This window comes from Empidonax traillii, unplaced genomic scaffold, assembly GCF_003031625.1.
Source record: "Empidonax traillii isolate 1590-97213 ecotype Southwest subspecies unplaced genomic scaffold, ASM303162v1 scaffold1004:size452305, whole genome shotgun sequence".
NCBI lineage: Eukaryota > Metazoa > Chordata > Aves > Passeriformes > Tyrannidae > Empidonax > Empidonax traillii.
In genome coordinates, this window is record NW_020956197.1 from 228,531 (window position 1) to 256,455 (window position 27,925).

At 52.4% G+C, this 27,925-nt stretch overlaps 2 protein-coding genes across 3 annotated transcripts in view; one reads left to right on the forward strand and one right to left on the reverse strand.

Annotated features, from left to right (window-relative positions):
- Nucleotides 1-1,492, forward strand: part of LOC114068096 (proline-rich protein 13-like) — a 2,889-nt gene extending 1,397 nt beyond the window's left edge. Inside the window, exons 4-5 of the mRNA XM_027904014.1 lie at nucleotides 121-494; nucleotides 1,303-1,492. Coding sequence (XP_027759815.1) covers nucleotides 121-494; nucleotides 1,303-1,353 — 425 coding nt within the window. The 3' untranslated portion in view covers nucleotides 1,354-1,492. The remainder of the gene's footprint in view (nucleotides 1-120; nucleotides 495-1,302) is intronic.
- COL6A2 (collagen type VI alpha 2 chain) overlaps nucleotides 1-26,497 on the reverse strand; it is a 33,994-nt gene extending 7,497 nt beyond the window's left edge. The window contains exons 1-28 of one of the 2 annotated variants that reach the window (XM_027904017.1): nucleotides 26,223-26,496; nucleotides 22,905-23,027; nucleotides 21,602-22,200; nucleotides 21,082-21,102; nucleotides 20,325-20,390; nucleotides 19,877-19,930; nucleotides 19,745-19,789; nucleotides 19,519-19,545; nucleotides 19,215-19,241; nucleotides 19,060-19,104; nucleotides 17,664-17,717; nucleotides 17,197-17,259; nucleotides 16,896-16,958; nucleotides 16,097-16,186; nucleotides 15,395-15,457; nucleotides 14,961-15,023; nucleotides 14,793-14,855; nucleotides 14,183-14,245; nucleotides 13,706-13,756; nucleotides 13,301-13,336; nucleotides 12,861-12,923; nucleotides 12,560-12,622; nucleotides 12,323-12,358; nucleotides 12,057-12,102; nucleotides 11,628-11,780; nucleotides 10,991-11,443; nucleotides 10,656-10,694; nucleotides 2,855-3,635 (exon numbers count right to left, since the gene is read on the reverse strand). In XM_027904017.1, coding sequence (XP_027759818.1) covers nucleotides 3,028-3,635; nucleotides 10,656-10,694; nucleotides 10,991-11,443; nucleotides 11,628-11,780; nucleotides 12,057-12,102; nucleotides 12,323-12,358; nucleotides 12,560-12,622; nucleotides 12,861-12,923; nucleotides 13,301-13,336; nucleotides 13,706-13,756; nucleotides 14,183-14,245; nucleotides 14,793-14,855; nucleotides 14,961-15,023; nucleotides 15,395-15,457; nucleotides 16,097-16,186; nucleotides 16,896-16,958; nucleotides 17,197-17,259; nucleotides 17,664-17,717; nucleotides 19,060-19,104; nucleotides 19,215-19,241; nucleotides 19,519-19,545; nucleotides 19,745-19,789; nucleotides 19,877-19,930; nucleotides 20,325-20,390; nucleotides 21,082-21,102; nucleotides 21,602-22,200; nucleotides 22,905-22,998 — 3,048 coding nt within the window. In that variant the 5' untranslated portion in view covers nucleotides 22,999-23,027; nucleotides 26,223-26,496 and the 3' untranslated portion in view covers nucleotides 2,855-3,027. Of the gene's footprint in view, nucleotides 1-2,854; nucleotides 3,636-6,731; nucleotides 7,890-10,655; nucleotides 10,695-10,990; nucleotides 11,444-11,627; nucleotides 11,781-12,056; nucleotides 12,103-12,322; nucleotides 12,359-12,559; nucleotides 12,623-12,860; nucleotides 12,924-13,300; nucleotides 13,337-13,705; nucleotides 13,757-14,182; nucleotides 14,246-14,792; nucleotides 14,856-14,960; nucleotides 15,024-15,394; nucleotides 15,458-16,096; nucleotides 16,187-16,895; nucleotides 16,959-17,196; nucleotides 17,260-17,663; nucleotides 17,718-19,059; nucleotides 19,105-19,214; nucleotides 19,242-19,518; nucleotides 19,546-19,744; nucleotides 19,790-19,876; nucleotides 19,931-20,324; nucleotides 20,391-21,081; nucleotides 21,103-21,601; nucleotides 22,201-22,904; nucleotides 23,028-26,222 lie in introns of those variants that run through there. The other variant, XM_027904018.1, reaches the window with a different exon arrangement.
- Nucleotides 26,498-27,925: the final 1,428 nt, after the last annotated feature.

A 27,925-nucleotide genomic window follows, 5' to 3' on the forward strand; every position in this document is an offset into this window, starting at 1 on the left:
TCTGTGAGGGAGAGGCAGACAGGGAGGGGTCCTTTGGGTGCATGGGTGCACCAGCTCCCTGCACTGTCTGTCTGGGGAGAGCCTCTCTCTGCCTGCTAACAGTGCTTTTCTTCTTCCTAGGCATGCCACGACCACACCTTGCAGTGTGCCCTCCTGCCCCTCCGGGATATCCTGGTCCCGGCACAGCTCCCTACCCTGGTGGCATTGCTGTTTGCCCTGCTGCCCCTCCGGGATACCCCGGTCCCGGCACAGCTCCCTGCCCTGGTGGCCCTGCAGTCTGCCCCCCGTGCCCGCCTCCAGGTGGCCACGGGCATCACCCCCACGGGCATCACCCCCATGGGCACCCCCCATCGGGGCATCATCCCCATGGGCATCACCCCCATCCAGGACCACCGGGAATGCCAGCGTGCCCCCCTGACTGCCACCAGAAGCACCACAAGAAGCACCATAAGAAGCACCACAAGGAGAAGCACTCCAAGCACCACGGAGGCAAGGTAAGGTGTGAGGCGGCAGCTGACACTTCCTTATTCCTGCTGTGTTCCTTGAGATCCTCTTCCCCCGTGTCACAGCATCCGTCCTGTGCAGCTGGGGCTCTTCTCTCCCACCCTGTGAGGGGGGGGTTGCCAAAACCTCAGTGGCTTTTTTTTAGAGATGGAATTTCCCGTTAGGTTAATGGGAGTCAAGGATGAGTCATATTAAGTGAGTAATTTGAAAAGCAGTCCATGAAATTCCTTGAAGTCTTTTAAAGCAGTGATGTGGCTCAGGGGGCACCGTGCAGCTCATCTGAGAGTGAGTCGTGCCTCTGTAATGGACATCCACTCAGTGTCTTTCCAGAGGAACTGTTCAGTTCCTTCTTGAAAAAAAAAAAGCAACACCCCAAACCCGTGCCCATAAAAAAAAAAAAAAATCAAAAGAGAAGGAGCAATTCCCTGTGCTGGGAGTAGATTTTGCAGAAGATACTATTACAGGGATGGGCACCGTCCAGAGCAGGTCTGAGTGAGGGACTGCTAAACACACTCCAAGTTCCAACTTTGGAAGTGGGAGCATCTCCCAGACAAATCAAACTCTCTCACTGGTTAACAGCTCTGCAAGTGATCTGCTCTGATGTTTGTCCTTGCTGGCAGAGAGCAGGACCCTTCTGGAATTTGCATGATTGACCTAAAGAGCCTCAAAAAAGTTAAGAAAAGCCCCCCAAGCCTCTCCCAGTATGGGGCACCCCCCACAGGGTCACTAACACCTCTCAGGAATGCTGTGAAAGAGGGTCTTTTTACTTGTGCCCAAGAGTTGTTTTCTCTCCTGCAGCACTGCAGTGGCTCAAGCAGCAGCTCAAGCAGCAGCTCTGACTCTGACTGAACATATGGCACCTCCCACCTGCACGGAACTGATCAGAAAAACACGAAGCCAAACACCTCGATGGAGTGCCCTGCCCTGCATGTTTCTCCATTCCACTTCCCTTTCCCTTAGAGCAGCGTTTTGCCTGCTGAGTGATTTACTTTGTAAATGCTTTGTCCTGGAATCCCTTAAGTCAACGGAGAGCATCTCCATGGTCTGCCTTTTGGGAGGGCCTGCTGAAAATCATCATGTGCTGGTTTACAATCTGCTGGTGTCCGTGTGTTTTTTCCTGGGCAGTGGTGCCAGCTGCTAACGTGGATCCCACTGCCCATAAAAGTCCTTACAATTCCAGCTTTCCCAGCTATAGTAGAGGGGCTGGCTGGGGATGCTTTAACTATGTGGGCTGCTATCTTTCATGGCAGGGTAATAATTGTTAGGGAAAAGGCTCACCACGACAAGGAAACCTTGCCCATTTACTGTCCTTGTTGCAGTGCATCTGTACGTGCTGGGGCAGTGGGATTTCAGTCCTTCAGCCCCTCTCTGGTTGCATTCATGTCTTGTCCTATGACCCTTGAGGCTTCCCTACAGCACTCTCCTTTCCAAAGGAGGGAGAACATGGCAGGGACACCGCAGTGCTGAGACATCACAGTCTGGATGTGCACTGCCAGGGTGTGGGGCCAGGGTGCACCTGGAAGTGTTCAAGGGACCAGTGCTTGGAGCAACCTGGTCTAGTGGGAAGTGTCCCTGCCCGTGGCAGGAGGATTGGAATGAGGTGGCCTTTCAGTTCCCTTCCTACCCAAACCATTCTGTGATTATCTGGATTTATCAGCTTAGAACCAGGAGAACCAGCTGCTCATTAATTAAAAAAAATATAAAATGAGACAAACTACAGAATACAGAGGCTTTTTCAGGGTAGGGTGAAAAGGGTTTGTTTATTTTTGCAGACAGCACAGTTCAAATTCAAATCTGGGCATCGCTCAACAGATCCTGGTGGGAAGAAGGCACCACTGATACTTTGAGCACACTGGGGTGACAGGGAGGCAGCTCTGGTGGCTGCCTGGTATTTTGTGAGATGCTAGGAGGCCCCTCTCGGCCAGGTTTAATAAATGAGTAGGTTCTGATGAAGGGCAGAATGGCAGAAGAAATCATGGGAGACATGGCCCACAGGAAAATAAAGATCTTAAGAGATGATTTATGAAATTTAGGGTAGATAGACCCCCAAAAGAAGCATCTGCAGACAACTGTGGAAGGTAGCAAAACCTCTCACAACATCCTACAGCTCCCAGGAAGGAGGAGCAAGACACACTGAGGGGTATTGAGAGTTTTTGAAAACTATAGAGTTATTCATTCATCTTGCTACACTGGAAAGGTTTCCTGCTTCTCTGATAAGCCCTCCAAGGACTACAGTACGTACACAAGTCATGGCTTGGTGTGTGTAAAGCTTTACAGAAGTACATCATATGGCTCTGTATCCTCCTTTGATCTGGGTTTTAATTAGCACCATAAATGTAACATACACGACTCTTCGTCACGAAAATCAATTAAGAGCTCTGGATTTTGGCTAGAAAGAAGGACCCTGAGGGCAGCTGTTCTGGGCTAGCAAACATACAGGGGGGAGAAAAATACAAGAGGTAATATCAGGGGTGCGTATATCAGTAAGAGGAGGACATGTGTGTGTGTGTGCCTGCCCTTCACTCAACAAATCCACCTGATGAACCTGTCGAAGAAGGTGGGCTGGGAGAGGCTGTCATAGTCCTTCTCCCGGAAGACGGCTGCCCGGTCCCCCAGGCCGAGCTTCAGCAGGACATCCATGTCTACGTCGCTCCCCAGGGCCACCACCGTGGGCATCACGTCCTGCTTCTTCATGGAGTTGATGGCCTCCTCCAGGTTCTTGCTCCCCGTGATGCCGTCGGTGATGAAGACGAAGGAGAGCTCGGCGTTGCGCCGGGCGAGCCGCTGCCCGTTCCCCGGGCTCAGCACGATGTTGTTGATGGCGTGGATGATGGCCGAGCCGATGTTGGAGGACGAGTCCAGGTACTTGATCTGCGCCAGGGCGTCGGAGATCTCCGTCAGGTTGTGGGTCAGCGGGAAGACGACGTTCTGGTCCCTCTCGCTGCCGTACTGCAGCAGCGCCACCCGGGCGTTCATGCTGTCGCTGCTGCTCCTGGCCAGCGTGAGCTGCCGGGCCACCTCCTCCACGAAGCGGTGGGCGGCCTGGAAATTCTGCTCGCCGATCCTTTCCGAGCCGTCGAGCAGGAAAACGATGTCCACGGGGCGCTGGGTGCACTGGGCCACGGCAAGCTCTGCGGGAGGAAGAAGACGACGAAGACAAAGAGTTGGGAGAATAAAAACACCGAGGGATAGGCCTGGGGCTTGTCTCAGACCATCTGGGCTGGAGTTGCCTGTGTGCACCCTTGTCCAAAGGAGGACCAGCCCCCACTCTGCTGCCAAAGCCTGTCTTTGCAGCTCATAACGCAGGAGCTTTGCTTCTGATGCCCTCAGCTCCCAGACACTAGGTCTTAATGAATGTTAATTGTCCTCCATGCAATTACAGGTCTGTGCATGTCAATCCCACCATTACATCCACAGTCTCACCTCAGTTCCCAGCTCTCATCTGTGAGAGGAATATCCAGAGATTTATGGCAGGCAGCACCTGCAAACCTCTTGGTTACTTCTGGAGAGTGGTTTACTTTCAGAGTTGTTCTTGCCATAGAATCATAGAATGGTTTGTTTTGGGAGGGATCTTAGAGATCACCCAGGTCCAAGTCCCCTGCCATGGGCAGGGACACCTTCCACTAGCCCAGGTTGCTCCAAACTCTGTCCAAGCTGTCCTTGAACACTTCCAGGGATGGGGAGTCCACAGCCTCTCTGAACAACCTGTGGCAGTGCCTCACCCCCCTAAAGAATTTCTTTCTAATCTAAACCCTCCTTCCTTCAAAGGTCATCAATGCACACACACAGATTTTTAGGATGGAAGCTGCTTTCCTACTTTTCACTCAGCTTGGTTTCACCGGCAATCACTAATTCCTGAAGAGCTTATAAAGACTGGGTGGAAAACAAGACTAATTTTCTTGGTGCACCTGTTCATAGTAAAGCAGCTTTGGTGATAGGTATATCAGACTGATATCTGAGGGGAACACAAAAGGGTGAAGTCCCAAAGATGCTGCCATATTGTGCTGCGTGACTGGCAGGCAATAGGAGCTCCTGGAGCAGCCCCAACTCCAGCATCCATTTCAGGCAACGAGGGGTAACTTTGGGGATGGGTGTATCACATTAATTTGAATTTCTGCACTGTGAGCAAACCCAGCCTGACAAAGAGCTTCCTTGGTGCTCAATGATGCTACACCTGCGTTCAGCACAGAATGACAGAACTGTTCTGGTTGGAAAAGCCCTCTGAGATCATCAAGTCCGACCATTAACCCATCACCACCATGTTACTAAACCACTAAACCATATCCTAAGGATCATATGCACATGTATTTTGAACACTTCCAGGAATGATGATGATGACTCCACTGCTTCCCTGGGCAGACTATGCCAGCGTCTGACCGCCCTTTCAGGGAGGAAATTTTCCCTAATATCTAATCTAAACCTCCCTTGGCGTAACTTGAGGCCACCTCCTCTTGTCCTATCACTTGTTACGTCCCCTCCCTTTCAAGCAATAAAGGCGTGTACTCACCTCCACCCCATCTTCCTCGAGAAATGTTGTCAGCTGATGCTGAGCTCCTGGTATGCAGGCACTGCTGCCACAAGGACACTTTGCCTCGGCAGCACCTGCACTCCTGCTCCTCCCCTGTTCCTGTGCAGTTGTGGAGGGGGTGAAGGGCACAACCCACACTGCAAAACCCATGAGAGGGTCTGCGAGAGCCGGTGGAAGAGAGCGGGTAAGGAGCGAGGGCTGCGTGTCACCTTGTAGCAGTGTTAACAATCCCGACCCCTCCCAGTGCTTCTCAAGTGTAGTCGTGTTTTTTGGGATGACAAGCAAGATCGACTCACCTCCCGAGTGGCCCAGTGCAAGCCTTAAGGGCTCCGAGCTAAGCTAGGGGGGTGGTTTATAGAAAGACATAAATGCCTGTAGCTCACCATCCTGCACAGCTGAGGACGTCTACACAGGCCAGCACAAAAAAGCAGAAATACCCCCCCTTTTCCTGCCATTAGCAACCCATCTGATTGCTTTGGTGTTGCAGAGTAACCCCACCCATTCACACCACTTTCCTGCTTCTTCTAAAACCCGGGGAACTTGTGTTTCCTCTATTCTTTCACTGTGTGTTGACAGTGGAGATGAGAGTGAGATGGGGATTGACCTCCCTGACCTTTCCGGTGTTTCCCCTTTTCCCAGCCCCCACTGTGTGTCCGGGGAGCTGGGGACTGTCCTTTACCCAGATCCTTATCTGTGCCCTTCCTTTGCCCAAGAGCTTCATTGAAGGAACTGTTGCTGAGAGGAAATCCATCGGGTTTTATAAGAGGGATTAGCCAGGATTATGCTAAAAAACCACCCCTTCACCTGCCTGCCACCCGGGGGCCAGTGCAAACACTGCTCAGGCCAGAGACATTTTCTCCCTCTCCCACTGCTCCCCACCAATGAACTGAAGGTTTTTGAGAGGTAAAAAAACCTTTGTTTCCAATGTTTTGCTAGAAATTATTTCCAAGGAGGAGGGGGGGGGGGGAATAAATAGCCACTGTGTGATGAAATTAAATGAAATCAACACCCCCTTTTGCTGAAATCTTCCCCAATCTTCATTTTGTTCAGCAAAATGTCCCAGCCCTGATATGTTCTCTTCAAATCAGTGGGGTTTAGGGGCTTTTCCTCTGGCATCGTGGCTGGAGCAGCTTAACTACTCTGAGTTCAGTCCTGCATCGCAAAAGGCTAAGTCACACTAACTCTGGGGTAAAAATCAAAACAGAATAGGGAGTTTGGATTTGCACAGACTATGCAGAATATGAGAATTATGACCAGGCTCAGGCACAGTCTGATTCTTTTGCCTTCACCTAAAACACAGAGCACACCCTGTAAAGTGCTTGGAATTATTTTCCCTCTGTTCTATGCCAGTAGCAGAGATCTCTGAGCTCCTTGCCCCCAGAGACCGGGAGCAAAAAGTGCTGAAACCCTGAGAAAACACTGAAATAGGTTAGATGCAGGCAATTCCCATGCCTGAGCTTGGCAACTGGCTCCCCTTTTTACACCTGGAAATGTTACAGCCCAACCACGTTTCCGAAGAGGGCACATCTCCCTTAAATACGTCGTTCGTTTACGAGACTTTATTGCAATAATACCATGCCAGTTAGAATAAGTACTTCTACTCTTGTGTCTGCACATGAAATTCCATTTCCTCTAAACATGGCTTCAGAGGAGTTAAACTGGAGGTGGGAATGGCACTCACCTGCCTGACTCCGTGAAAACCAGGGGCTGCTGGAAATATCACTCCTTGTCTATAAGCGCACATAACCACAGTGCACGTGGTGGGTCTGTGGGCTCTTAACCAAATTGGCCTTGGGTGTGGATTAAACAGGCTGTGCCATATCAAGTTTAGGTATTTGCTTTTAAACAGCTCCGGTAATTTGAGTGTGTGATACAACACATGACGTGGAGGTGTGACTGCACAGTCAAGGATTTCTGCTTTGGACCACCCGGCCCTATGTAACAGAGAATCTGTCCTTTGGATAGAGACAGGTACATGGTGTTAATTAAGATAGAAGAAGCACAAACCTACAAGAAGAGAAAGGCCAAGGGAGCTCAAACAGCTTCTGGCAGAAGCACTCCCCAGGTGTCAGTGCTCCCGATGGAAGGAGAGGGTTGCCCCCTCTGCTGTACTGTTTGCTCCTTCCCTCCCACACCCCCAGCTGCTCACTGAGGGGTTCCACAGAGACACTGGTGAGCAGGAATTGCACCTTGCTTTGTCAGGACCCAAAGAGAGCCCCACTGTAACTGAGGGAGAGGATGCAGAAGATGCTTCAGAAGGTGTCAGCAAAGACACATGCAGGAGTGCACAGGGAAAGTGCATCGTTAGACTCTGCAAAAAAAGCAGCGGGCAAAGCCAGAGCATCCCCTGCCATTGCTGGGGAAAGCCAGCTGAGCCAGAGGGGACTGCTCCTTGTGTCCCATCCCTGGCTGAGCGCAGCAAAGCTGTCCCACTGCCTCTGTTTCTCCTAAACTAAAAGCATCTACCAGAGTACCTGTCCCTTCTGCCACACAGGCGCTTGGGGAACAACGATTACCACCTCCACTCGACCCCTGCCTCCCCGTGACCTCTAGCAGTGGTCTCAGCACAGCCCTAGCACAGTCTCTGGGTCCCCCACAATCTCGCTGTGCACCATTTTGAAGGTGTCAATGAACAAGTCCATCCACTCCTGCCGCTCACTTCCAGTGGCAAACTTGGCTTTTTCGGCGGTAAAGGCCAAAGTGGCCACCAGCTGTGTGTACATGCTGGGGTCCCGGGATTCCCGCGTGGAGTTTAGGAACTGGGCGATCGAGCTTATGGTGCTGGGGAAATCTATGTTGACTCCCTCTTCCATGGGGCGGAAAATAAGTGGGTTTACGCTCCCAGGGTTCCTGTCATCTGCAAGTGAGCGTCAAAAGAATATTTTCAGGGCTTGCTAGCAATGGCTGCGTGTCTGAAAGCTACCTGGCTTTCCTACTTGCAGTGCACTGGGGAAGAACAGAGCTAACGAGGACAGAGAAGCAGAGACCAGAGCCAGGTTTTAAATATTTGTGCCACTCATGTCTGAGGAACCACGGGATCTGCACTGAAATCTTTCACACATCAGCTGAGCGACTTCAGAAAATTACACGAAACCTTAACTGCCCAGTTCCTACTCATCCAGCACAGGCATGAGGGAGAAAGAGCAGTGCTCAGGAAAAAGGCCACGGGGTCCAACTTCTTTCTGCAGATGGGACTCACCCATCATGTATCTTTGGACTCTTACTACGTGCAAACCATGCACATGATGCTGTAAGGCAGAAAGACATCTAAGGGACAGCATCATGTGCCCTCCTTGCCTGGCACTCAGCCTCAAGGCAGTGACTCTGGCCGAAGCTGTGTAGTGTCTGGACTAGTCAGGACCCTGAGAGCCTCCATCTGCACCTGGCTGTGCTGAATTTAACTTGGAATAAACCCCCAAAGCTCAAAGCAAAGCCTTTTGCACGGGTTAGCAAGAGCCTCACAGAGCGTCATGCGGTTTCTGCGAAGCAGGTGGTCAGTTCAGATTTGTTCAGCACTTAAACCCTCCAGCATCCCGTTAGTATGGCAGTCACTGATGAGAGACAAGGGTCTCTCCCCAAACCAGGAAAATCTGGATTTCCTTAGGTAAAGCACTCGGGCAGCATGAGGGGAAAACAGTGTGTGTGTGATACCTGTCCCTCTCTGTGCTCTGCTGGTAGCGCCCAGGCTGAAGCTGGAGCACAATTGATTTGCCCCTTAAAAGTGCCAGGACTGACACTGACAGCCACGGGGCCAAGGACAAGGCTGGTGTAGCTGCTTCCCTGACCTGGGCCTGTCTGGCTGCACCACGGTGGGACGTACTCACTGGATGTGCACTTGCTCAACTCACATTCCCTCCGCAGGACACCGTCCCCACGCACGGGGTTTGCATGGGAACTGGCACTAACTTAGGAGAAGTTCCTGGAGAACCAGAGGAAGTCAAGCACTGAGCAGAGAAGCCCCAGGCTCTCTCATGTGCCTTACATCATATCCCATCCAACACGTTCCCTTGCCACCAGGCAAGAGCGATCACTGCAAATCCTTCCAAACGATGGCAGCGATGCATCACGGACCATCCGGTGTGGGGGGTGGAAGGCTCGTTGCCCAAAGGCCCCTGAATCTCCACCTATTACTTAAATTTGATCTACCAGACCTAGCCCAACTTTTGCCCACGCTGAGATGGGTCACTCTGACAGGAGGCTCATACCCACCCAGCCACACCAGTCCACCTCCTGTGTTCTCCAGGGCACAGGTCTTGCCTGCACTTGTCATGGTCTGCCCACAGCACGGCTTGAGGGATTCACCCCAGAGGGAACCCCCTGAGATGCTTCCTTCAGCCATTTCTGTTCTGGCCCCCAGGACTGTCAGATACCAGCGAACTGTCTTCACCTTGCACCAGGATCAGAAACACCCAAGCGCGCTACAAGGAAAGCACTTTCAACTTCACCTCGCTTTGGAGGGCTTTGGTGGCCCAAGCCCAGGAGGAACGAGTGTGCCACTGTCTGGGTTCCTCAGAAATGGGAAGGCTGCTAAGACCAAAATCTTTGAAGACACCTGAGCAATCACCAGTGGGGCATGGGGGTGCCACCTCCTTGCACATGGATTCGCAGGACCAAGCTCCTCAGAGGACATGGCAGAGGAACTCAGCGTCACTGTTGGACACTGTGCCCCCTGCATGGCCAGGTGCAAATACTCAAAATACCACTGAGAGATTTTAGACAGGAGTGATTATAGCTTCTCATAAAATTCTATGCATCCTTGGACCAGTTTTCCTACCCTTTGCATGGAAACAAAGGGACTTACTTCAAAGTGAAATTTGATATTATGTATAGGGCTCAATTGAAACTGGGGTTCTCCACAAAAACATTCATAGCAGGAGCAGAGACAAAAATCACAGGAGCTGGCAAAACTTAAGTCCCCTATAAACTTTGTGAATATCAGCACAGAGTGCATCTGTCGTATTTAAACAGGCACAGGGACTCAGACAGAGAGGATCTCTCTAGGAATTCGGGATGTATATCTGCCCCTCAACAAGCAAAACGTGACCAAGTCAAGCTACCTTCAGCACGCAGCAGCTATCTTCTTGATACAAGAGGGTTCTTATAGCCTTGCCCTTTATTCCAACACCCTGAGTTAACTGTTAATCAAATACAGCCAGTGTTAGAGAAGCCAAAGCTTTGGGTCCACTGTGTTGTTGTTTTCCAACCGATTTCTACCAGCTGCTCTGCCCCTGTCACTCCCAAGGAGCATCCTGCTACAAAGGTCACATGAGTGGGAGAGTTTAGCAAGGGGGGGTTTGCCTTGAGTTTGGAGGTCACAACCAGGTGGCTCCCAGGAATTTGGGCGGGGAGAGATATCAGGGGTGAGCCATGCTGGTGCACTTGCACGGTGCACTCGTACCTACCTGCGCAGAGAACTCAGAGAGACGGGAAAAGAGCAGGACACGAAACCCTTTATCCTCTCCTCACGTAAAGTGACACTATTTCTCAAACTCCTGCCATCCAAAAGGAAGTTTTGGATCCAAAAGGAAGACAGAGTTGCACCCCTTCCCGTCCTACTCCTGAGCCTCATGCACTCTCCCCCTGGACTTTGTGCAGATGGCATGAAGATACTTGTAATGTTTACCTGTCTGACAGGGCAGCTCAGGGCAGACAACCTGTGGATCTGGAAGGAAAAGAAACAGGGAAAAAAAACCTGAGTGATGTGCTACCATCCCTCTTTGCTGGCTCAGAACAAGGTTTCTTACAGGGAACTCTAAAAGGACTGTCCCAGAAGGCTGGCCTGTATATGAGGAAGGACTCAGTTCAGGGCTACATAAAGGTCAGCCCCACCATGAATGACCCAGCTACCGGCCAACCTGCTGGGACACAGTGTCTCTGCAATCATATATGCCCCCCACCCCCAAACCCTGGGGTCAAAACTGCAGTTCCAGTAAGAACCACGCAAGGACAGGTACGGACCTGGGCAGAGCACGTCTTCCATCTTGTCAATGAATTCCTCGGCCACCAGATCTGAGAAGAGCCTCATCTTCTGGACTCGCTGGGGCTCGTTGCAGGCGATAGAGACCAGGGTCTCGCTCTGCTCTGGCTGGTCAAACATGTCCCCTATGCCGATGGTGTTGACGACCACATCTCTACCGCAGAGGGCCCCTAAATTCTTGTCATCATCCCGGGGGTCGTAGCGCCCGTCTGTGATCACCACGGCGAACACCTGGGCTTGCTTTCTCCTGCTTTCCTTGATGAGCTTGTTGTAGGCAAACTGGAGGGCGGACGGCGTCCAGGTGCCCCCAGCGATCCACTCCAGGCGCTTCACTGCCTCCTTGAAGCTCGACAGCGAATCGATGCGCTCGTCGTCAAGCTTGATGGCTTCAAAAGTCCCCTCGTGGCTGTACTGCACCACCCCAACACGGGCACCTGCCAACGAGGCGTCACGTTACTTGGCTTCGCACCCTCAGTGGAAAGTGAGGAAAGTCAAAGACCTGCCCAACTGGCATGAAAAGCCACAGAAAATGGACAAACATGGAAGATGGAGAGATCCAAGACCCTTTTTTTTTTTTTCCCCCCCATGCCCCCACTCTGTCCCCCACGTAGCCCAGACCTGTCTGTGACTTGGGGTCCTTGGCAATGGAGCCCAGCCTGCTGACCACGTTGACGACAAAATTCTTCTCCAGGGTGAAGTTGGTGTAGCCGATACTCTCCGAGCTGTCTATGACAAACATGATGTCCAGGGCCCCGCAGCGCTTCTCACAGTCTGGGGAGGAGGGCACAAAGAGGAAAGCACAAAGGTCAGTGATGGTGGGAACAACAGCTGCCAGGGCAGAAGAGACCGTCTACGGGAAGATGGAGACCAAGATGTGCTCCATGCTCCATCAGTTGCTCCTTCCTTTGAGGAGGGAGGAAGAGGAGCACACCAAGCACCCACAGCCGGCAGTTCAGCGCCAGGGGTGGCTCATGGGGCAGAGGGATGAGATCCCCATCCTTGCAGTGGTCGTTCCCCTTCCCAGGGGAGAGAAGATGGCCTGCTCACCGCAGCATCCGCACGTCTCTCGCACATAGGTCATCACGTCGCAATCCTGCCGGGAAAGGGGGACAGGGTGAATGATTCTCTCTGTTCCCTTTCCTCTCCCAGCCAGCCAGCCCTCTTTCCCTCTTTCCCTCTTTCCCAGGCTTCCATGGGAAGCCATAGGCCACCTCTGCCATGCAGCAGCAGGACTTGACGCCCTGTTTTGTTCTCAGGCCGTGCAAGGCAAAGAGAGATTGCCCCGGCAGGAAGAGCACGAGGGGGCTACTCACCGTCAGACCAGGGTCTCCTGGTGGGCCAGGGGTCCCCTGCAAGGAGAGCACAGGGATTTCAGGCACAGTTTTCCCATTTGTTCCTTTTCTGGGAAATAGAGCCATCAAAAACGTGGCATTTTGCAGAGGGGAGGGGAGGGGAGGGAAGGGAAGCCCCACAGTGAGCCAGCAAATTTATCTGGCAGCTGGTGTCCCCTCCAGCAGCATCTACTTGGACACAACGCCATGGGACTGTACCTCAAGGCCTGCTTCACCAGGTGGACCACGGGATCCAGGCTCCCCTCCTGGGCCAGGATCACCCTGGGGAAGAAGCAAAGAAGGGTCAGATATTTCCTGGGCAAGGCTGGCAGTGCAGCCCCTGGTGTTCAGGGCTCCTCCTGACTCTCTCATCAGGCCTGCTAAGCACAGCCACCAGCCTGCCACAGCTGAGCCTGGGGACAAGAGCAGGACAAGGGCGGGCAGTGTCAGCCCCAGCACACCAGGCAGGGGTGTGGGAGGGGGATCCTGAGCCTGTGGACAGTATGGGCAGTCTGCTTACCGGTTCCCCCTTCTCTCCTTTGGTCCCTGGCACTCCTTTTGGTCCAAGGTCACCTCTTGCTCCCTGCTCGGTGGAAGGAAAAACAGATCCAGTATGGGGCACATCTGGATGTGCTCAGGCAGAGGCACTGCTGCATCACAAACACATGCCTGCCTGGCCTGGGAGAGCATCCTCTGAACGAGCAGCTCAGTGCAGAGCAAATAAACAGTGTTTACAGAGGCATTAACTAAGACAAAAAGAAGTTCTGCAACGAATTTTTCAGATGGTTTCAAATGGAGATGGGCTTGGGAGATGCAGCCAGGCTCAGCAGCTGCAGGAAAAGCCAGTGCAGCTGCTGGCAGGACAGGCTCTGCAGCCATTAACCCAGAGGGTTGGGAGACAACTCCTTGGCATTTCAGTCAGTACAAAAAAACCCAGGTGATAGAGACAAACACACTCACCTTGGGTCCCGGCAGCCCTTTCTCACCCTTGTCACCCTGCAGAGGGAGAGGAGGGAGAGGTCAGCACCCGACCAGCACCAGCCCTGCACTGTGCACACCCAAAGCCTGCACTGGAGGGGCAAGGAGCTGAAGAACAAGCGTAGCTTCGGGCTGGTGGTTGGGGTGGTGAGCACAGCCACCTCCTCACCCCCCGATGGAGGCCCAGGTCCCCAGCACCTCTGCCACGAGACCGATGGACCTGTGGCCAGGTTCAATCCTGGTGTCCAACTCCCTTTCTCCTTATCACAGGCACTACTCCCCGATCATTTTCCATCCTCTCTCCCTCTTCTTTCAGGCTGCTGAGCTCCACCAGCAACACCATCCACTGGAACAGACTTCCTTGTGTGCTGGGTGAGGAGTACATACCTGCGGTCCTCTGGGTCCAGGGTAGCTAAAGCCTGGTCTGCCTCTGTCACCCTTTGGTAGGAAAAAAAAAAAAAGACCCATGAGATACCAAATCCGGCCTTTCTGACCTGGTGATGACAGTTACAGCCTTTTTTGTCTTCTCTCTGGGTGAGATACCACCAGGAGCCAGGACTTCTACAGCTGTCTCTGAAGCACTGGGAATGGCTGTCTGGAGGAAGGATTGGCAGGGTCTTGGGGATGTCACATGCAGGGGGTGCCCCTGAATCTGTGCAGGGTGAGGTGTATCATCAGAGCTGCCTTGGCCCGAGCAAGACCTACATCTCTGCCCCACAGGGAGGCTCAAGTCTAATTCTGTTTCCAGGGCACACAGGTTTCTGCAGTGGAAACTGCCTTCCCCCCCCCCCCCAAATAAATAAATAAACAGGAACACCAACCAACCCATCCTTTCAAATACAGAGTTTTGTTCATGAACTTTACCTTTGGTCCTGGTGGTCCAGCGTCACCTCTCGGGCCCAGGTCACCAGGGTCCCCACGCGATCCCTGCAGGGTAGTTTTGGGGAGAGTGGGTGAGGGTGTTCCCTGATGGACCATACCTCTTCTCCTGGCCACTCAGGGGGCTGTGCTGGAGAATCCAGCTCTTGAGATGGTGCTGCAGGACCATCACCCTCCCCGGTGAGTTTACTGTGATAGTGACTGTCTCAGCACTGGGGTTCCCCTGTCCTGTAGAGCCACGTGGGTGTCACAGCACTACTGTCACAGTGGGGTGCTGGACTAACCACAGGCCCAGGACAAATGGATGCTTGTGGAGTCCCATCTTCCCTCTTCCCCACAGTGACCCGCCCTGAGGGTCCCTTCCATATTATCACAGAAACACCTGGGACCAGGAGTGATGGAGAAGCAGCGACTCCTGGGTCTTGTGACCTCTCCTTGCCCTATTCAGGGGCCTCTGGGCTAATTTTTGAGCCTTCCTGAGAAAAGGTCATGCAGCTTCTTCTCAGGAGGGTCAGTGTAGGCAGCTTATGTCAGCAGAGCAAGCTCTTGCTGCAGAGGGAGGACAAGGTCACACAGATGCCCAAGCATGACTTACTATCCTGCCTGGCTCTCCCACAGCACCTGGAGGACCTCGGGGTCCTGGCAGTCCTTGGTCTCCCTGCAGAGCAAAGAAAAACACGAGAATGTACAGAGGCAGATGTGCATGATGAAGGGAGGGAAGCCAGGAAAGCTGCCCCTTCCTCCTGGCTGTCACCATGCTTACCCTCGCTCCTTTGTTTCCAACCTCACCAGGCAGGCCACGAGGACCCTCTGGACCGGGATCTCCCTGTGAAGAGGGTAAAGACATTCCTGGTCATGGATTCTCCAATGCCATCTCTCTCCAGTGCTACATGGAGTGAGAAGGCCTGATGCCCTTCTCAAGTCTGGTGTTTCTCGGCTTGAAACAGTGTCAGGGCAGTGGGCCCTCTGAATGTGTCCCTTGACCTTAAATTTCAGTGTCCTTTATCCCCTCTCTGGACCAAAACCCAGCAGAGGTTGTGCCTGATGCCAGCAGGGCAGGTAGTGGGCACAGAGGGATCTCTGATTCCCAGCTCTGGTGATGGACACCCGCATGGCTGGGCAGCAGCACATCACACACACCAGTCCCACCCATCTCAGGCTCTTTTTTACAGTGGTCTGGGCAGTTGCTTCACTCACCCTTTCTCCTGCACCCCCGGGAGTGCCTTTGCTGCCTTTCGTCCCCGGATCTCCACGTCGACCCTTGGCAGGTACAGGAAGTCACATAAATGGAGGGAGAAGATTGATGTTACCTGTGCAGTGACAACCTCCTCCCCCTGGGCTCTGGGGGTGGCACAAACACTCCTGGTTCATTCCCTCGGGGTTAAAGACTCATCCAGTGATGACACAAGCTGGCTGGGCTCTGTGGCCCCGTGGTGCTGGTGAGCCTGTGCCAGGGGACACTGTCTCCAAACCACCCCCCAAAATTTGCAATGCCCCATCGTATTAACTTCGGTCTGTGTGGCACCAGTGATATTGTGACACCGCCCTTTTCAAAGAGCTCTACCACACTGGCCATCAGATCTTGACTCTGCGAGCTCCTGCAAGAAGCCAGAGGTTTGGGGGGACTTGCTAGAGAGCATCTTGTTAGAGAAAAAAGGCTGGGCCTTTGTGGGAACATGGGATGCTTCTCTAAGGTGAAATGGTTAATACTAAGCTAAGTATTATGGGAGTACTGCTCTGTGATGGGAGAGACAAGGGGAGATCAGCATCTGCACATCTTTTGGGATGCACAAGGCAGGGCATGCAAGCTGAACAGGGGAGTTTCTCAGTGCTCATCCATGGAACTGCATCAGGTTCCCACGGTGTGCCCACTGTCCAGGGACCTATTCAGACACTTACAGGCTCTCCTTTGGGTCCAGGGGATCCTGCTTCACCTTTACTTCCCTTGTTTCCAGCAGGCCCTTGAGCTCCAGGATTGCCTGGAAGTCCCTTGGAGAAGAAAAAGAAATATGGTTTGTTGGAAGAGAGGTTGAGGTGCACACCCCTCCTTTTGTTGTGTCAAGCAGTCCCCACCTTGAGCAGAGGTGCGTGTGAGCACCCAGCTTCTGCTTCCACACACCCTGCATGCCCAAATGTCACTGCCACTAGCATGGGCTCCAGCCTTGGAGTGGTGTGATGCTGTTTCAACCTTCCTCCATCAGCTGAACCCAGGCTTGTCATCTGTTCCTTACAGCATCCAGCCAGCCCTGCCCAAAGCTATCTCAGGGGCTATCTCAGCCACATGCCTGGAAGTGTTCAAGGCCAGGTTCAGGGGACTTGGAACTGGATGACCTTAACGGTTCCTTCCAACCCAAAACCATCCCGTGATTCTACGAATGGATCGGACAGAAAGATAAACCATTCCAAGTCCAATTTGTCTTCTTTTCTCTGCTCTGGATGGAGGCTCAAGACCCACCCTTGTTTTGCTCTGGGCAGCTGTGGGAGTGTTGTGTGGTGCCCTCTCCTGTTTCCCATTGTGCCGGAGGGGGACATGTGTGGTGGGAGAGCTCCCCCAACTTGTACGTCCTCCGTGCTGGTGGGCTGAGCAGCAGAACCACCAGAATGCCACCTCTGGGCATGGTCATGCAGTCGATTCTGCTCCAGCTCCATGCCACGCGGAGCAGACCACAGAAGGCATCTGGATGCTGCATGAACCTACCGGGCTTCCTTTTTCTCCTGGAGGTCCTGGGGGTCCACTGCGACCAGGCCGGCCAGGATCTCCCTGGAACAGGCAGAGAGCGATGGTCATCCCCTGCCTCATCAGCACTCTGCACTGTGAGCAGCCCAAGCAGCCCAGGCCCTTCCCTCAGCTCCTGTGCCTGCTGGTGGGATCCAGACCCCAAAGCCTATGGGCTCCGTGAGCGCCGTAGGATTTAGGAGTGAATCCAGGGAATGGTGTTTAGCTGGTCCCCACTGGTGGCCTCTGCCCACACCCTGCTGCCTGTCCAGAGCACTTGTACCTTCATGCCTGCGTCTCCTCTTTCACCTTGGTCTCCTGCATCTCCTGGGTAGCCATCAGGGCCCTGGGGAGGGAAATGACAAAGAACCACACGTTTCACAGTGGGAACACTTTCCCTGCAGAATAAATAAAATAAAAATGTCTAATAAAATAAAATTTTCTAAGCCAGTGCTCAGAAAGTTCCTCTGGAGGCTAAAGTAGGTTTTGCTTGTTGCAGTGTTGATGAAAGGGGCAGCTCCTCCTCTCTCTGTGGAGGGGAGGGACATTGGGGGCTCCCAGCTTGCTTACACATGGGAAAGGAGGCACAGAAAAATCAGGCTGTGCTCCCCACTCCAGGGATCCCAGGTCTGGAATCAGATCAGATGGTAGGAAAACAGGCCAGTAAACTCTCTTTGGCCATCTTTCTACACATGTAGCTCACTCAGCAGCTGCACAACTGATGTGCTGATGGGTTTGATGGGTTCCTACCTTGTCACCAGGGTCACCCTTGCATCCCGGTGGTCCAATTCTCCCCAGCTTGCCCTGGAGAGATGAGATTCAAAGGAAAAAGACTGAGAAGCTGTAGGTGTCTGAAGGAGAACACAGCTTTTCTTGTTAACAGTTAATAATTTTTAGCATCGTCTGCTGACCTTACCTGTCACCAGCTAGACAATAAATAGCAAGTGTATTCCTTAAACAGAAGTGGGGTGTGCAGAGACAAGTGGAGAAGGAGAAAGCACTGTAAAGCCCTGAGGGGTGGTGGGAATTCAGGCATGCTCATCCTGCACACGTGCCCTGGGTGATGGAAACGTCCCTTGGGGCTGGATTTGGTGGTCACTCATGCCCACGGCTGTCATCTCCTGTCAGAGCAGCTCGAGTGGGCAGCAGCTGCCTGAGGGATGGTGTGAGAGAGGCACTGCCTTGCTCTGTGCCCCAAAACAGCTTTGTCATCAGTGCTGAGGCAGCTTGTCACAGGTAGAGAATGGGGGAGAGTGAAGGGCTTTAGTGTTTTAGAGAGTGGAAGGGACTGAGGGTTGTCTCAGAGCTTCGGCAGGCATTGGAGGAGCAGGAAGGAAGAACTGCTATTACCTTGCAGATATACTGGACTGGGTGCCTGAGATGGTACAGAGCAAAGCCAGCACGTTATGGCCAGTGGGCAAAGCCAGGGACTTTGCTGCGAGGCCCCTGAACTTGGCTTTGGGGCTTTAGGACTAAGAACAAGCAGGAGTCAAAGAGACGAAATTTCAGATTCTGTGACGAACTGCCTTGAAGACCAAATTTCTGCAAAGCTTTCTGCGTCCGTGTCCTGTAGGGGTCACTAACACCCAAGATGAGGCATCCACACGCAACTTATCACCTTCTCAGCCCGAGCACAGAGCGGGTTACCCATCCAGGTTGTGCAGAGAGCTTGCTGACAGGGGGACAGCACTGTGCAGGATGTGCAGGATGTAGCTGTGTCTGAGGGGATTGGGTTGGATCTCAGGGAAAGGTTCTTCCCCCAGAGGGTGGTTGGCACTGAACAGGCTCCCCAGGGAAGTGGGCACAGCCCCAAGGCTGCCAGAGCTCAGGGATTGTTTGGATAACACTCTCAGGCACGTGGTGGGATTGTTGGGGTGTCTGTGCAGGGCCAGGAGTCGGACTAGATCCTTGTGGGTCCCTTCCAGCTCAGGATATTCTGTGATTCACTTCTGCGACCTGAATTACTCTGTGTATTTCTACAGGACATGCAGAATAGTGTGCAGATAAGGTCTCAGAAACCTCGGTCAGAACAGAAAGCCAGAGTGTGGCACAGGAGAAACTAAACAGCCCGTGGGGGTTGAGAGAGGGTAAAGACATGAAACAGCAGCAGCGACATTAGGGGTTTGCTCCCGGTGCTCCCGGTTACCTTCTGTCCGTCAGTGCCGTTCCTGCCTGCCAAACCAGGGGCGCCCTGGGATCAGGGGGAGGAAAAAAAAAAAAAAAAAAAAAGGGATCTATTAACACACACTCCAAGGGTTGGTAGCTGGAACAACATGCAAGTTAGAAAATGTCCTCTCTTACCCTCCGTCCGTCGGATCCGATTTCTCCCTGGGAGAGAAGGAAAGAGGACAGGAAGTCAGGCACTGCCCACACCCCCCACCCATCTGCATCCTAAAACCATCACCACTTCACCACACCGTGAGCAATGCCTGAAGGAGGAGACAGGCTTTGGGATGTCCTTGGAAATCCCTCCCCATATCTCCAATCACGGTGTTTATAGGGTTGTTATCCTTCCCCATTACAGCTGATCTCTCCCTCTTTGCATCAGAAAGGAGCACAGCTTCTGCCAAGTGCCCAGCCAGCCATTCTGTCTCTTCTTTCTCACCTTCTCTCCTTTCAGCCCCGGGACACCCTAGACAAAAACAAAACAAAAAAGACAAACAAAAAAAGAAGAAGAAGAAAATTGCTGTGTTAGCGCCTGGGAAAACGTCAGGAATGGAGGCAGCGGAGCGCAGGGTTCTGGGTAGGGAAATGAGGAGGTAAGAGGGAGAATCAAAGCTCCCCCTTCTTCACCATGCTAAGAGCTCAGCCGTTGGCTGTGGGATTCTCACCTTGGGACCAGGATATCCGATGGGACCTTCAATACCCGGGTCGCCCTTCAGGGAGGAAGACACGGAGAGTTAGTCTGAGGTCATCAGAGGCACGGCCCCAGCAAATGGAGGGGAGGATTTTCCACAACTCACCTGTCGGCCCTTCAGCCCAGGGGAGCCTGGCTCACCCATGTTCCCCTTTGCACCCTAAGGAAAGAAAAACTGAATGTAAATCCAGGCTTGGTAATGGCCGAGAAAATGGCAGTTTCTGGGAGCTGGGGCAGGACAGTGGGGCACTGTGGATGTGAGAGCTCTGCTCTTGAGAGTGGAAAACTCAGGGACAGCTTCTGTCCTTGTGTGCTGGAGGTGCACAGCAGATGCTCGGATGTCTCTCTGTACTGCTGGCAGCCTGGGCACAGACCTGGGCACACCAGTGTTGGTTGTGTGCTGCTGTGTCTCCCAGGGCCAAGACAGATGCTGGTGAGTTATTTACCACCTGGGTGCGACCTGAGAAGGCAGCTGAGGTGGGGTCTAGGGCATCCTGCAGTGGTTGTGGCAGGCACAGGCATTACTGTCTTTCCCACAGCTCAGAGCAACTTACCTTCTGCCCTCGGTATCCCTTGGGACCAGGCGGACCTGTAATCTCCAGGCAGCTCATCTTGTAGCACTGAAATACAAGGAATTAAACAGGAGGTGTTTAATTGAAAAGCGTGCCACCACTTCATGTGCATCCAAAGCCCAGCTCAGCTCTGCACCCGTAGCTCTCCACACGCCTCTTCTCACGAGCTCAGGGCTAAAGTCTACTGTGGCTACAGCTGTGTTGGGGCTGAGGCAGCAACAAGCACCCCGAGAAGTGCTGCCTGTCAGTTTAAGAGCGGAAAGTTTCCATGAGAAGGTTCATTACAGCTCAGCTCTGGGCCCAGACAGGCAGAACAGGACTGCCAAGCATCAGAGGTGGTGGGGGCTTGCTCATCTGGGGTCCTCAGGGCACAGGCATGCCCTTTGGACCATCACCTGCTTACTCCTCCCTCTGTATGCCAATTCCTGTCCCTGTGGTACCAGCAGGGCAGGAGCTTCAGCTTGTGCAGCACCTACAGAACAGGAACATGGCTCTAAAGGGATGAAATGAGTCTGTACCGCAGACCTGAACTCATTACAGGTAAGGGGGAGGGAGTCCAGTGGGACATTATAACCACTGGATAAGGGGTTGTGCCCCCAGGCTCTGCACTGATCCACAGGTGGGCAGAGACCCATCCCTCAGAGGTCTATGCTTTTTTGGGGTACAAGCTGGTCTTCTCTAATTGAGGCAACTTAAACCTGTGTCGTGTGGCACCGGCACGAAGATGCTGCTCACTCACCTCGCCGTAGGCTTCGTGTTTCTGCAAAGGAGAGAAGAGAATGAAGAGAATCAGTTAAGGGGATCAGCCCCCAAGGGAAAGGCAGCATCCCACCCCTCCTCCTCCTTGGGTGTGTGTGATGGTGAGGGAGATGAGGTGGTTAAGGCCCCGTGGCTGCAAAGATGTTCTCAGCAGAGCCCCCCATTAACAGTGCCCCATATGTGGGGTCTCAAAGACCACGCTGATGGTGAGCATGTGTCTCAGTGTGGCACACTCTTCCACGTGCCCCTGGATGTGGAGCAGGATGGGATATGGGTCTGGTCTTCAGCAAGAGCCAGGACTAGGGTGGCAGCCTGCCCAGACACGCCAGGAAGCGAGAGGCACAAAACCAAGGAGTCCTGGTTAAGCACCAGAAAAAAGACTCCATTTTCCCTGCTAGGGGCGCTCTCCAGAGCCCTGCCAAAAACCCAGTACAGCGTTCCCCCCGTCCATACACTGTTCCTCTTGTGTTCCTCCCCCCCCCCCAACCCCCATGCTGTACCATGGCTTGGATGATCCTGTCGATGGTGTTGACGTCGATGTCCAGGGTGTCCCTCTGCGTGATGGCGTAGTTGTTGCGGTACAGCTCGTGCGGCAGGTTGGCGATCTCCCGCAGGCCCTGCTCGTACACCTTCTCGCTGGGGGCCACCGCGAAGAGCTTGATCCCCATGTCCCGCGCCCTCTCGGCCTGCATCTTCATCCCCCCGCAGGGGCTGCCGGTGACGTGGCCGTCGGTGATGACCACGGCAAAGTTCACCCCGGTGGCCATCTGGGTCTGGATTTGCTGCGTCATGTTGGAGATGGCGCAGTCCGTGAAGGTGCCCCGGCCGAGGTAGTTGATGGCGTACAGCCTGGGCAGGTAAATGTCCTTGCTGCTCGTGAGGGGGCTGTAAATTTCTACCACGTCTGAGTAGTGGAGCCCACCGAACTGCCAGGTGATGTAGACTTGGTTCTGGTAGAGCTCGCTCTCCAGTTTGTCGATGAACACGGGGATGAAGCGCTTTATCTGGTCCACCAGGCTCTGGATGGGCACGGTCTGCAGAGCAACGCTCTCCGAGGTGTCAATGATGAAGTAGACATTGATGGGGCAGTTCCTCTTTTCTGCATGGAGATAATTATTCAGACCGTGTCAGAGCACTTCGTGCACCCCCCCTGCGCTGTCCCCCAGAAACTTGGACCAAGTGCAGTGCTGGAAAAAGCAGAAGTCCCACCTAGCTCTAGAACTGACATCTGTGTTTGGGTTAGATGGCTCCCCAGTGCCCAGGACTTCTGAATTCCAAGATCTGCTACAGAACTACAGGATCATTAGGGCTGGAAAAGACCTCTAAGATCATTGACTCCAGCTGTTAACAGCACTGCTCAGTACTGAATCAGTCCCGAAAATCTTGCTGTTTTTTTGTAGCAGTCAGGCTGGACAACTTAAATCACCTCTGCATTGCAACTAAAGCAAACAATTTTATGGCATCAGATAGAGAGGTGAGTGCTGGAGACTGAACTGGTGTTTGTCACTGTATCTGCAAGGAGAGGCCACCACTGGCAGACCCCAGCTCTTCCATCTCCACTGGCAGACCCCAGCTCTTCCATCTCTACCTCTCTGCACTTCAATGCAAACCCAGAATTGTGATTTTGGGTGCAGGACAGTGATCTCTACAGATGGATTGTTACCACAAAGGAGTGCAAAGGGGCAGGAGAGGTGAAACGTCCCACTGTCAGTTCCTTGCAAGCAGGTTCTACAACTGATCATGGCCATTGCTTTTGGCAAAATTGCTGCCCACAAAGGTGACCCAAATCGTTTGGGTTAATACCTGCACATGAAGTAGGAGAATCCACATCAAACTGAGCGTGGAGAGGAACTAAAGACACACAAAGGAGAGTGGAAAACAAGGCTTGTCCGAACATCTCAGCAGTCCCTCAGGGTATTCAGATTCCTGTGGGAAAACACAAGTTACATGTTAAACATGATGCACAGCGTCCTAACTCTGCTGGGATGACAGAAGCCTGTGCCTAAAGGGGCTCCAAGAGAACTGGAGAGGGACTTTGGACAATGGCCTGGAGTGACAGAACAAGGGGGAATGGCCTCACACTGCTACAGAACAGGGTTAGATGGGACATTGGGAAGAAATCCTTCCCTGTGAGGGTGGGCATAGGTTGTCCAGAGAAGCTGTGGCTGCCCCATCCCTGGAAATGTTCAAGGCCAGGCTGGATGGGGCCTGGAGCAACCTGGTCTATGGAAGGTGTCCCTGCCCATGGCAGGAGGTGGAATGAGCTGAGCTTTAAGGTCCCTTCCAACCCAAATCATTCTGTGATTCTGTGAAGTCCCTGCATAGGTCATAAGTTTAGTTGTGCTGCAGAGAATAGAAGGGGTATTGTAAGGATAAAATACTTTAATGCTGAAGGGGTGTTTTAGTTAAGATCAAGACTTCATCCCCCTAACCTTACTGCAGGTTTTCCTTGCCTTGTTTGCCCTCCATAAAACAGAGCTGCAGGAGATCCTAATCTTCCATAGGACACAAGAGCTTGGTGCCTTCAGACAGCACCATTTTAGAGCCAGCCTTTAGCTGAGGGAGATGGAGACATTAACTTTTGGAGAGGCTGGGAGTGCTGAGGGCTTTGGCCAAGTGTCTGACTCATCATCCCGACCGGAGTTTAATCACCTCCCTCTCTTCCCTCCCTCCCTCTGTGAGTGTGGGTGGGAAGGCGCAGAGCTGCTCTCCAGGCAGAGCCGTGGTGATGAGCAGTTAACCTGCACAGGCAACCAGGGCCAGCTCTGGCACAGGAGGGCCCCTGCCTGCAGCCCTCGGGGCTTGGGGCTGGGTCAGTGAAACACCATCACCTTGGACTCTACGTGGGCAGAACGGAGAGGCAGGAATATGACACCTCAAGACACGGGATGCAGCTCCCTCACTTCTGTGCTGCCCTCTTGCACAGTCTCCTCTATTCCACTCTGCACCCTGAGCTACGTTAATCTTCTGCCCTACCAGCATCCCTCCTGGTATGGACCTCGGTGGGCACACAGTGGGACAGCTGCTGGAAACCCCCCTGCCCACCTGATGGCTCTCCAAGGCTGGGGTGGGCAATGGTGCCTGCCTTGTCATCCTCATCTCTGCTGTGATGCTGTTGCAAATCTCACAACATCTGACTTACAAGCCTCACCTGCTGCTGCAAAATGCTGGGATGGAAATCTCGGATTTCAACACTTTTTCTTGATGTTGAGGGCAATTTTTGAAAACAAACAGCCCCCCAAAAAACTAATGGAAAGAGCAAAACTGGGAGCTGACTAATTGTGTCTAAATACTTGGATCTGCCCATCTTATTCTTCCTTGACCTTTCTCTCTCTGCCACAGCAGGATCATTGTGCCTACAAGGCCTTTTCTCAATATTTGTACTTTTGAGTGATTCATTTCTTTTCCCATGAGATGCACACGAGAGAAAAAAACAACAGGGAATCTCAACCAGTGAGATCTCTGGACAGATTTTGAAGGCACTACTTTGCACCATCTCTCCTGTACCAGGGTATATGCTCAGGTGCTCAGCAGAAAAATGCATGGCCTTTGCTGTTCCCACACTCAGATCCCAGGTGACCTGGCTGTGACACACATAACTGGAAAACACATGGATTTATCCAGGCAGAGCCTGCAAGAAACAGCGGCCTTGCAGGAGGACCCGAGTTCTCTGCTTGCTTCTCTTCCCACCTGGAGCAACTGAACCAAATGTAATATTATGGCAGACAAATTGCTTGCAATGACTGAAATCTGCCAATTATATCTGTTTTTTTTTTTTTTTACAGTCTCACACCTGGTTATCAGATAAAGCAGATTCTAATGCAACAGAAAGGTCCCCTCACGCACCCTGGCAAGGCAGAGCCCTGGTCTGTCTTATCCCACACAGTGATATTCCTGAAGTTCTTCCTGGTGCTCTGTGTACTTCTCCTCCAACACCAGAACATCTGAGCAAATTGATCCCAAATTCACAAGAATTTAGATGCTCTGCTCTCTAAGCTAACTCTGCCTGCAAGGAGCTTATTTAAAGTCGCATAAATTAAAAGCCACACAAACAGCATTACTCTCATGAAAGAATTATGTTGGCTGTGGCTAAAATATGCAGAATAAAAAGTTTGAAACCTCCCTGCTGTTCAAACCCAATGTTTTTCCATGGCCATGCCCAGCAGGCAGTGCCTGTGGTGCCATCCACTTGTGTATGCAGCATTTTCTCCACTCAGATGTTTGCTAAATAAAATTAGAAAAGAAAAAATATGTCCCATTTGGAACAAAACTCTTTATGAATGCGCTTCCTCTTCCTTCTTGTCTGTGTGCCCATGGTTTGCACACTGCACAAGGAGGGAATTTCAGTGTTAGTTGCTCTCACTACCCCAGCGTGCCCTGTAATTTTAGTCCCTGGGCAGAGCACTCATGGGGGGAAAGGTTCCCCAACAGCTACAGTGACCCCAGAGCTTCTCCAGGTCTCTTAATGTAACTGTCCTGGGATTTGGGGCAGGGCAAGCCTGGGCTGCAGGAAGGCTGGCGGGGAGGACACCCCTGCCACCAAGTGCAATGAGCTTGCAAACATTCCTGAACCTGCTGTTACCTCCCAAAACAGAGGAGCGTGTGCTGATGTAATTCAGCACAGCTAGGAGGCATGGACCACAGGCTAGTCTAATTCACATCTTCTGAAATCCCCCCAAATCGAAGGGGAATCACTCAGCAGATCAGTTGCTCTGCCCTGCTGCCATCACTTCAGTGTCGCTGCTGAACTGAGCTCGGCTACCCCAGAGAAGACTTTGGTTCAACAAACCCAGCCCTTCCCCTTGAGGGATTTTCTACACCTCTGGCCCTGGCAGATGACTGCTTGTGGCCCACACTGCCTGCACCTGGGAAAAAACCCCAAACCTCTTGGAAAAATGCCCGAAGTAGCCAAGAGCTGAAAGTAAAGGGAAAAGATATATTCTTTTTTATAGCAGGTACTGTCTAACCATGATGTGCCCGAAGTGGGCACCTTGCTGGAGAGCCTGTGGACAGCAGCAGGCACAGGCTGGAATTTCAGAAGGATTTACGTTATTCCCAGCTGGACATCCGTCAGTGAGTAGATGCACGACCGCTGTACGAGGAGAGAAAAACTCTGCTTACCTGGAAAATGGGATCATCAAAGCTTCTCCTCCAAAACCCCTCTAAAAGGTAAGGAAAAAAAAAAAAAAGACTTTGTGGAGTGGCTAGTGCCAGAAAGGCTCCCGCATCCCCGGCTGGAGGGTCGGCTCCGGGCTCTGGGTGCTGGGATGTGCGGGGTGAAGGAGCGGGAGGAGCAGCGGAGGCGTCTCCAGCCCAGTCCCGCTATTCCCTGGCCGTCTGGAACTGCCCTCCGAGTTCCTCCTCCTCCTCCAAAATCAGGCAGAGTCTCCTTTTGCAGTAGCTCCGGACGTCCACGGAGAGTCACTGTGGGTCTACTGAGACCTGCGTGGATCCTCCTCCCATCCTCTCACACCCCTCCCCGCCCGCAGCTCGGGCTGGGCTGGGGCGAGGTTGTCCCCTCTGGAGCTGAAGGCATCTTTGTTCTACATAAACTGGAAGTCTCATTTTTCCATGATGAGAGGCCCCTTTTGGTGGTTGGCGTTGCTGCCCCACATATTTATCCCATCAGATAGTGTTTCTCTCTCGTCGCTCCTGCCGTCCTGCTCCTCTTTCCATCCTGGTAACGTGTCCTGAGTGTAACAAATAAAAAAAACAAGAGCGTTTCAAAAAAGAGCAGCTTGCACGGAATCACGGAATCATTGCCTTTGCAAACATCCGAGCCTTGCTCAGCGTCATCCAAGTCTGACTATTACCTGTTTCTATTGATTCTCTTCTGGCTCTGGGTTCATAGAGTCATGGAATCATAGAATATCCATAGCTGGAAGGGGCCCACAAAGATCACTGAGTCCAGCTCCTGGCCCTGCACAGCACAGCACCAAAATCCCCACCATGTGCCTGGGACCGTCCAAATGCTCCTTGAATTTTTTTTTAAAATTATTTTTAATTTCACACACTGTTTTTTTAGCTCTGCTAAATGAAAAGTGGGGCAAATATCTCAACAAAAAATATGGAGAACAGCAATGGTTTTCAGGAACGTGACCTGTTATCCCTTGAGCCGACTTTTTCCTCCAAACTTCTGTGTAAATGGACAGTGTGAAGGTACCAGGACCAGGCCACAGCTGCCACAGACAAGGCAATTGCAATGGGGAAACCAAATGTAAGTCTTATTTCACTCTATGGACTGCCAAGTAGTGACAAAAGCAAAGGATGTGTCTCAGAATATCTCAGGGTAAGCTGCCAACCCAGCAGTCCTGATGGACAGGAACAAATTCCTCAGGCTCTTGGTGTTTCCAAAAGCATCTGAACTACCAGGTGAAGACAATGAACCCAATTCTGTGTGGTTGCCAGTGCTTACAAAGGTGCATTTCTGGAGTATCCTGTGTCAGCATCTTCACCAAGAGTTCTCTGGTGGAACTGGAAGTGCTGGGTTTATGGTTGGACTCGATGATCTGACAGGTCTTTCCCAGCCTCGATGATTCCATGATTTTGTGATGCTCCAGCAGCACCTATGGGAAGCACAGCAATAAACCAGAATTTTGTGGGCCTGTTTCCTGTTCATCTCAAAGCCCCGTGACAAAAGCAGAACCCCTCCTGCAGCAAGTGGTCAGTGAAGAATAGGTTGGAGGAAAATGGATGTGGGGCAGGAACTTTTTGAGACAGAACCAAAATTTTATCGAGCGTCTTCTTCCTTCTTAGTAAAGGGAATTGAGGTGAGCAAAGACAAATCTTTCTGTGTGCAGTGATCCTCTTTTATGCATTTAAAT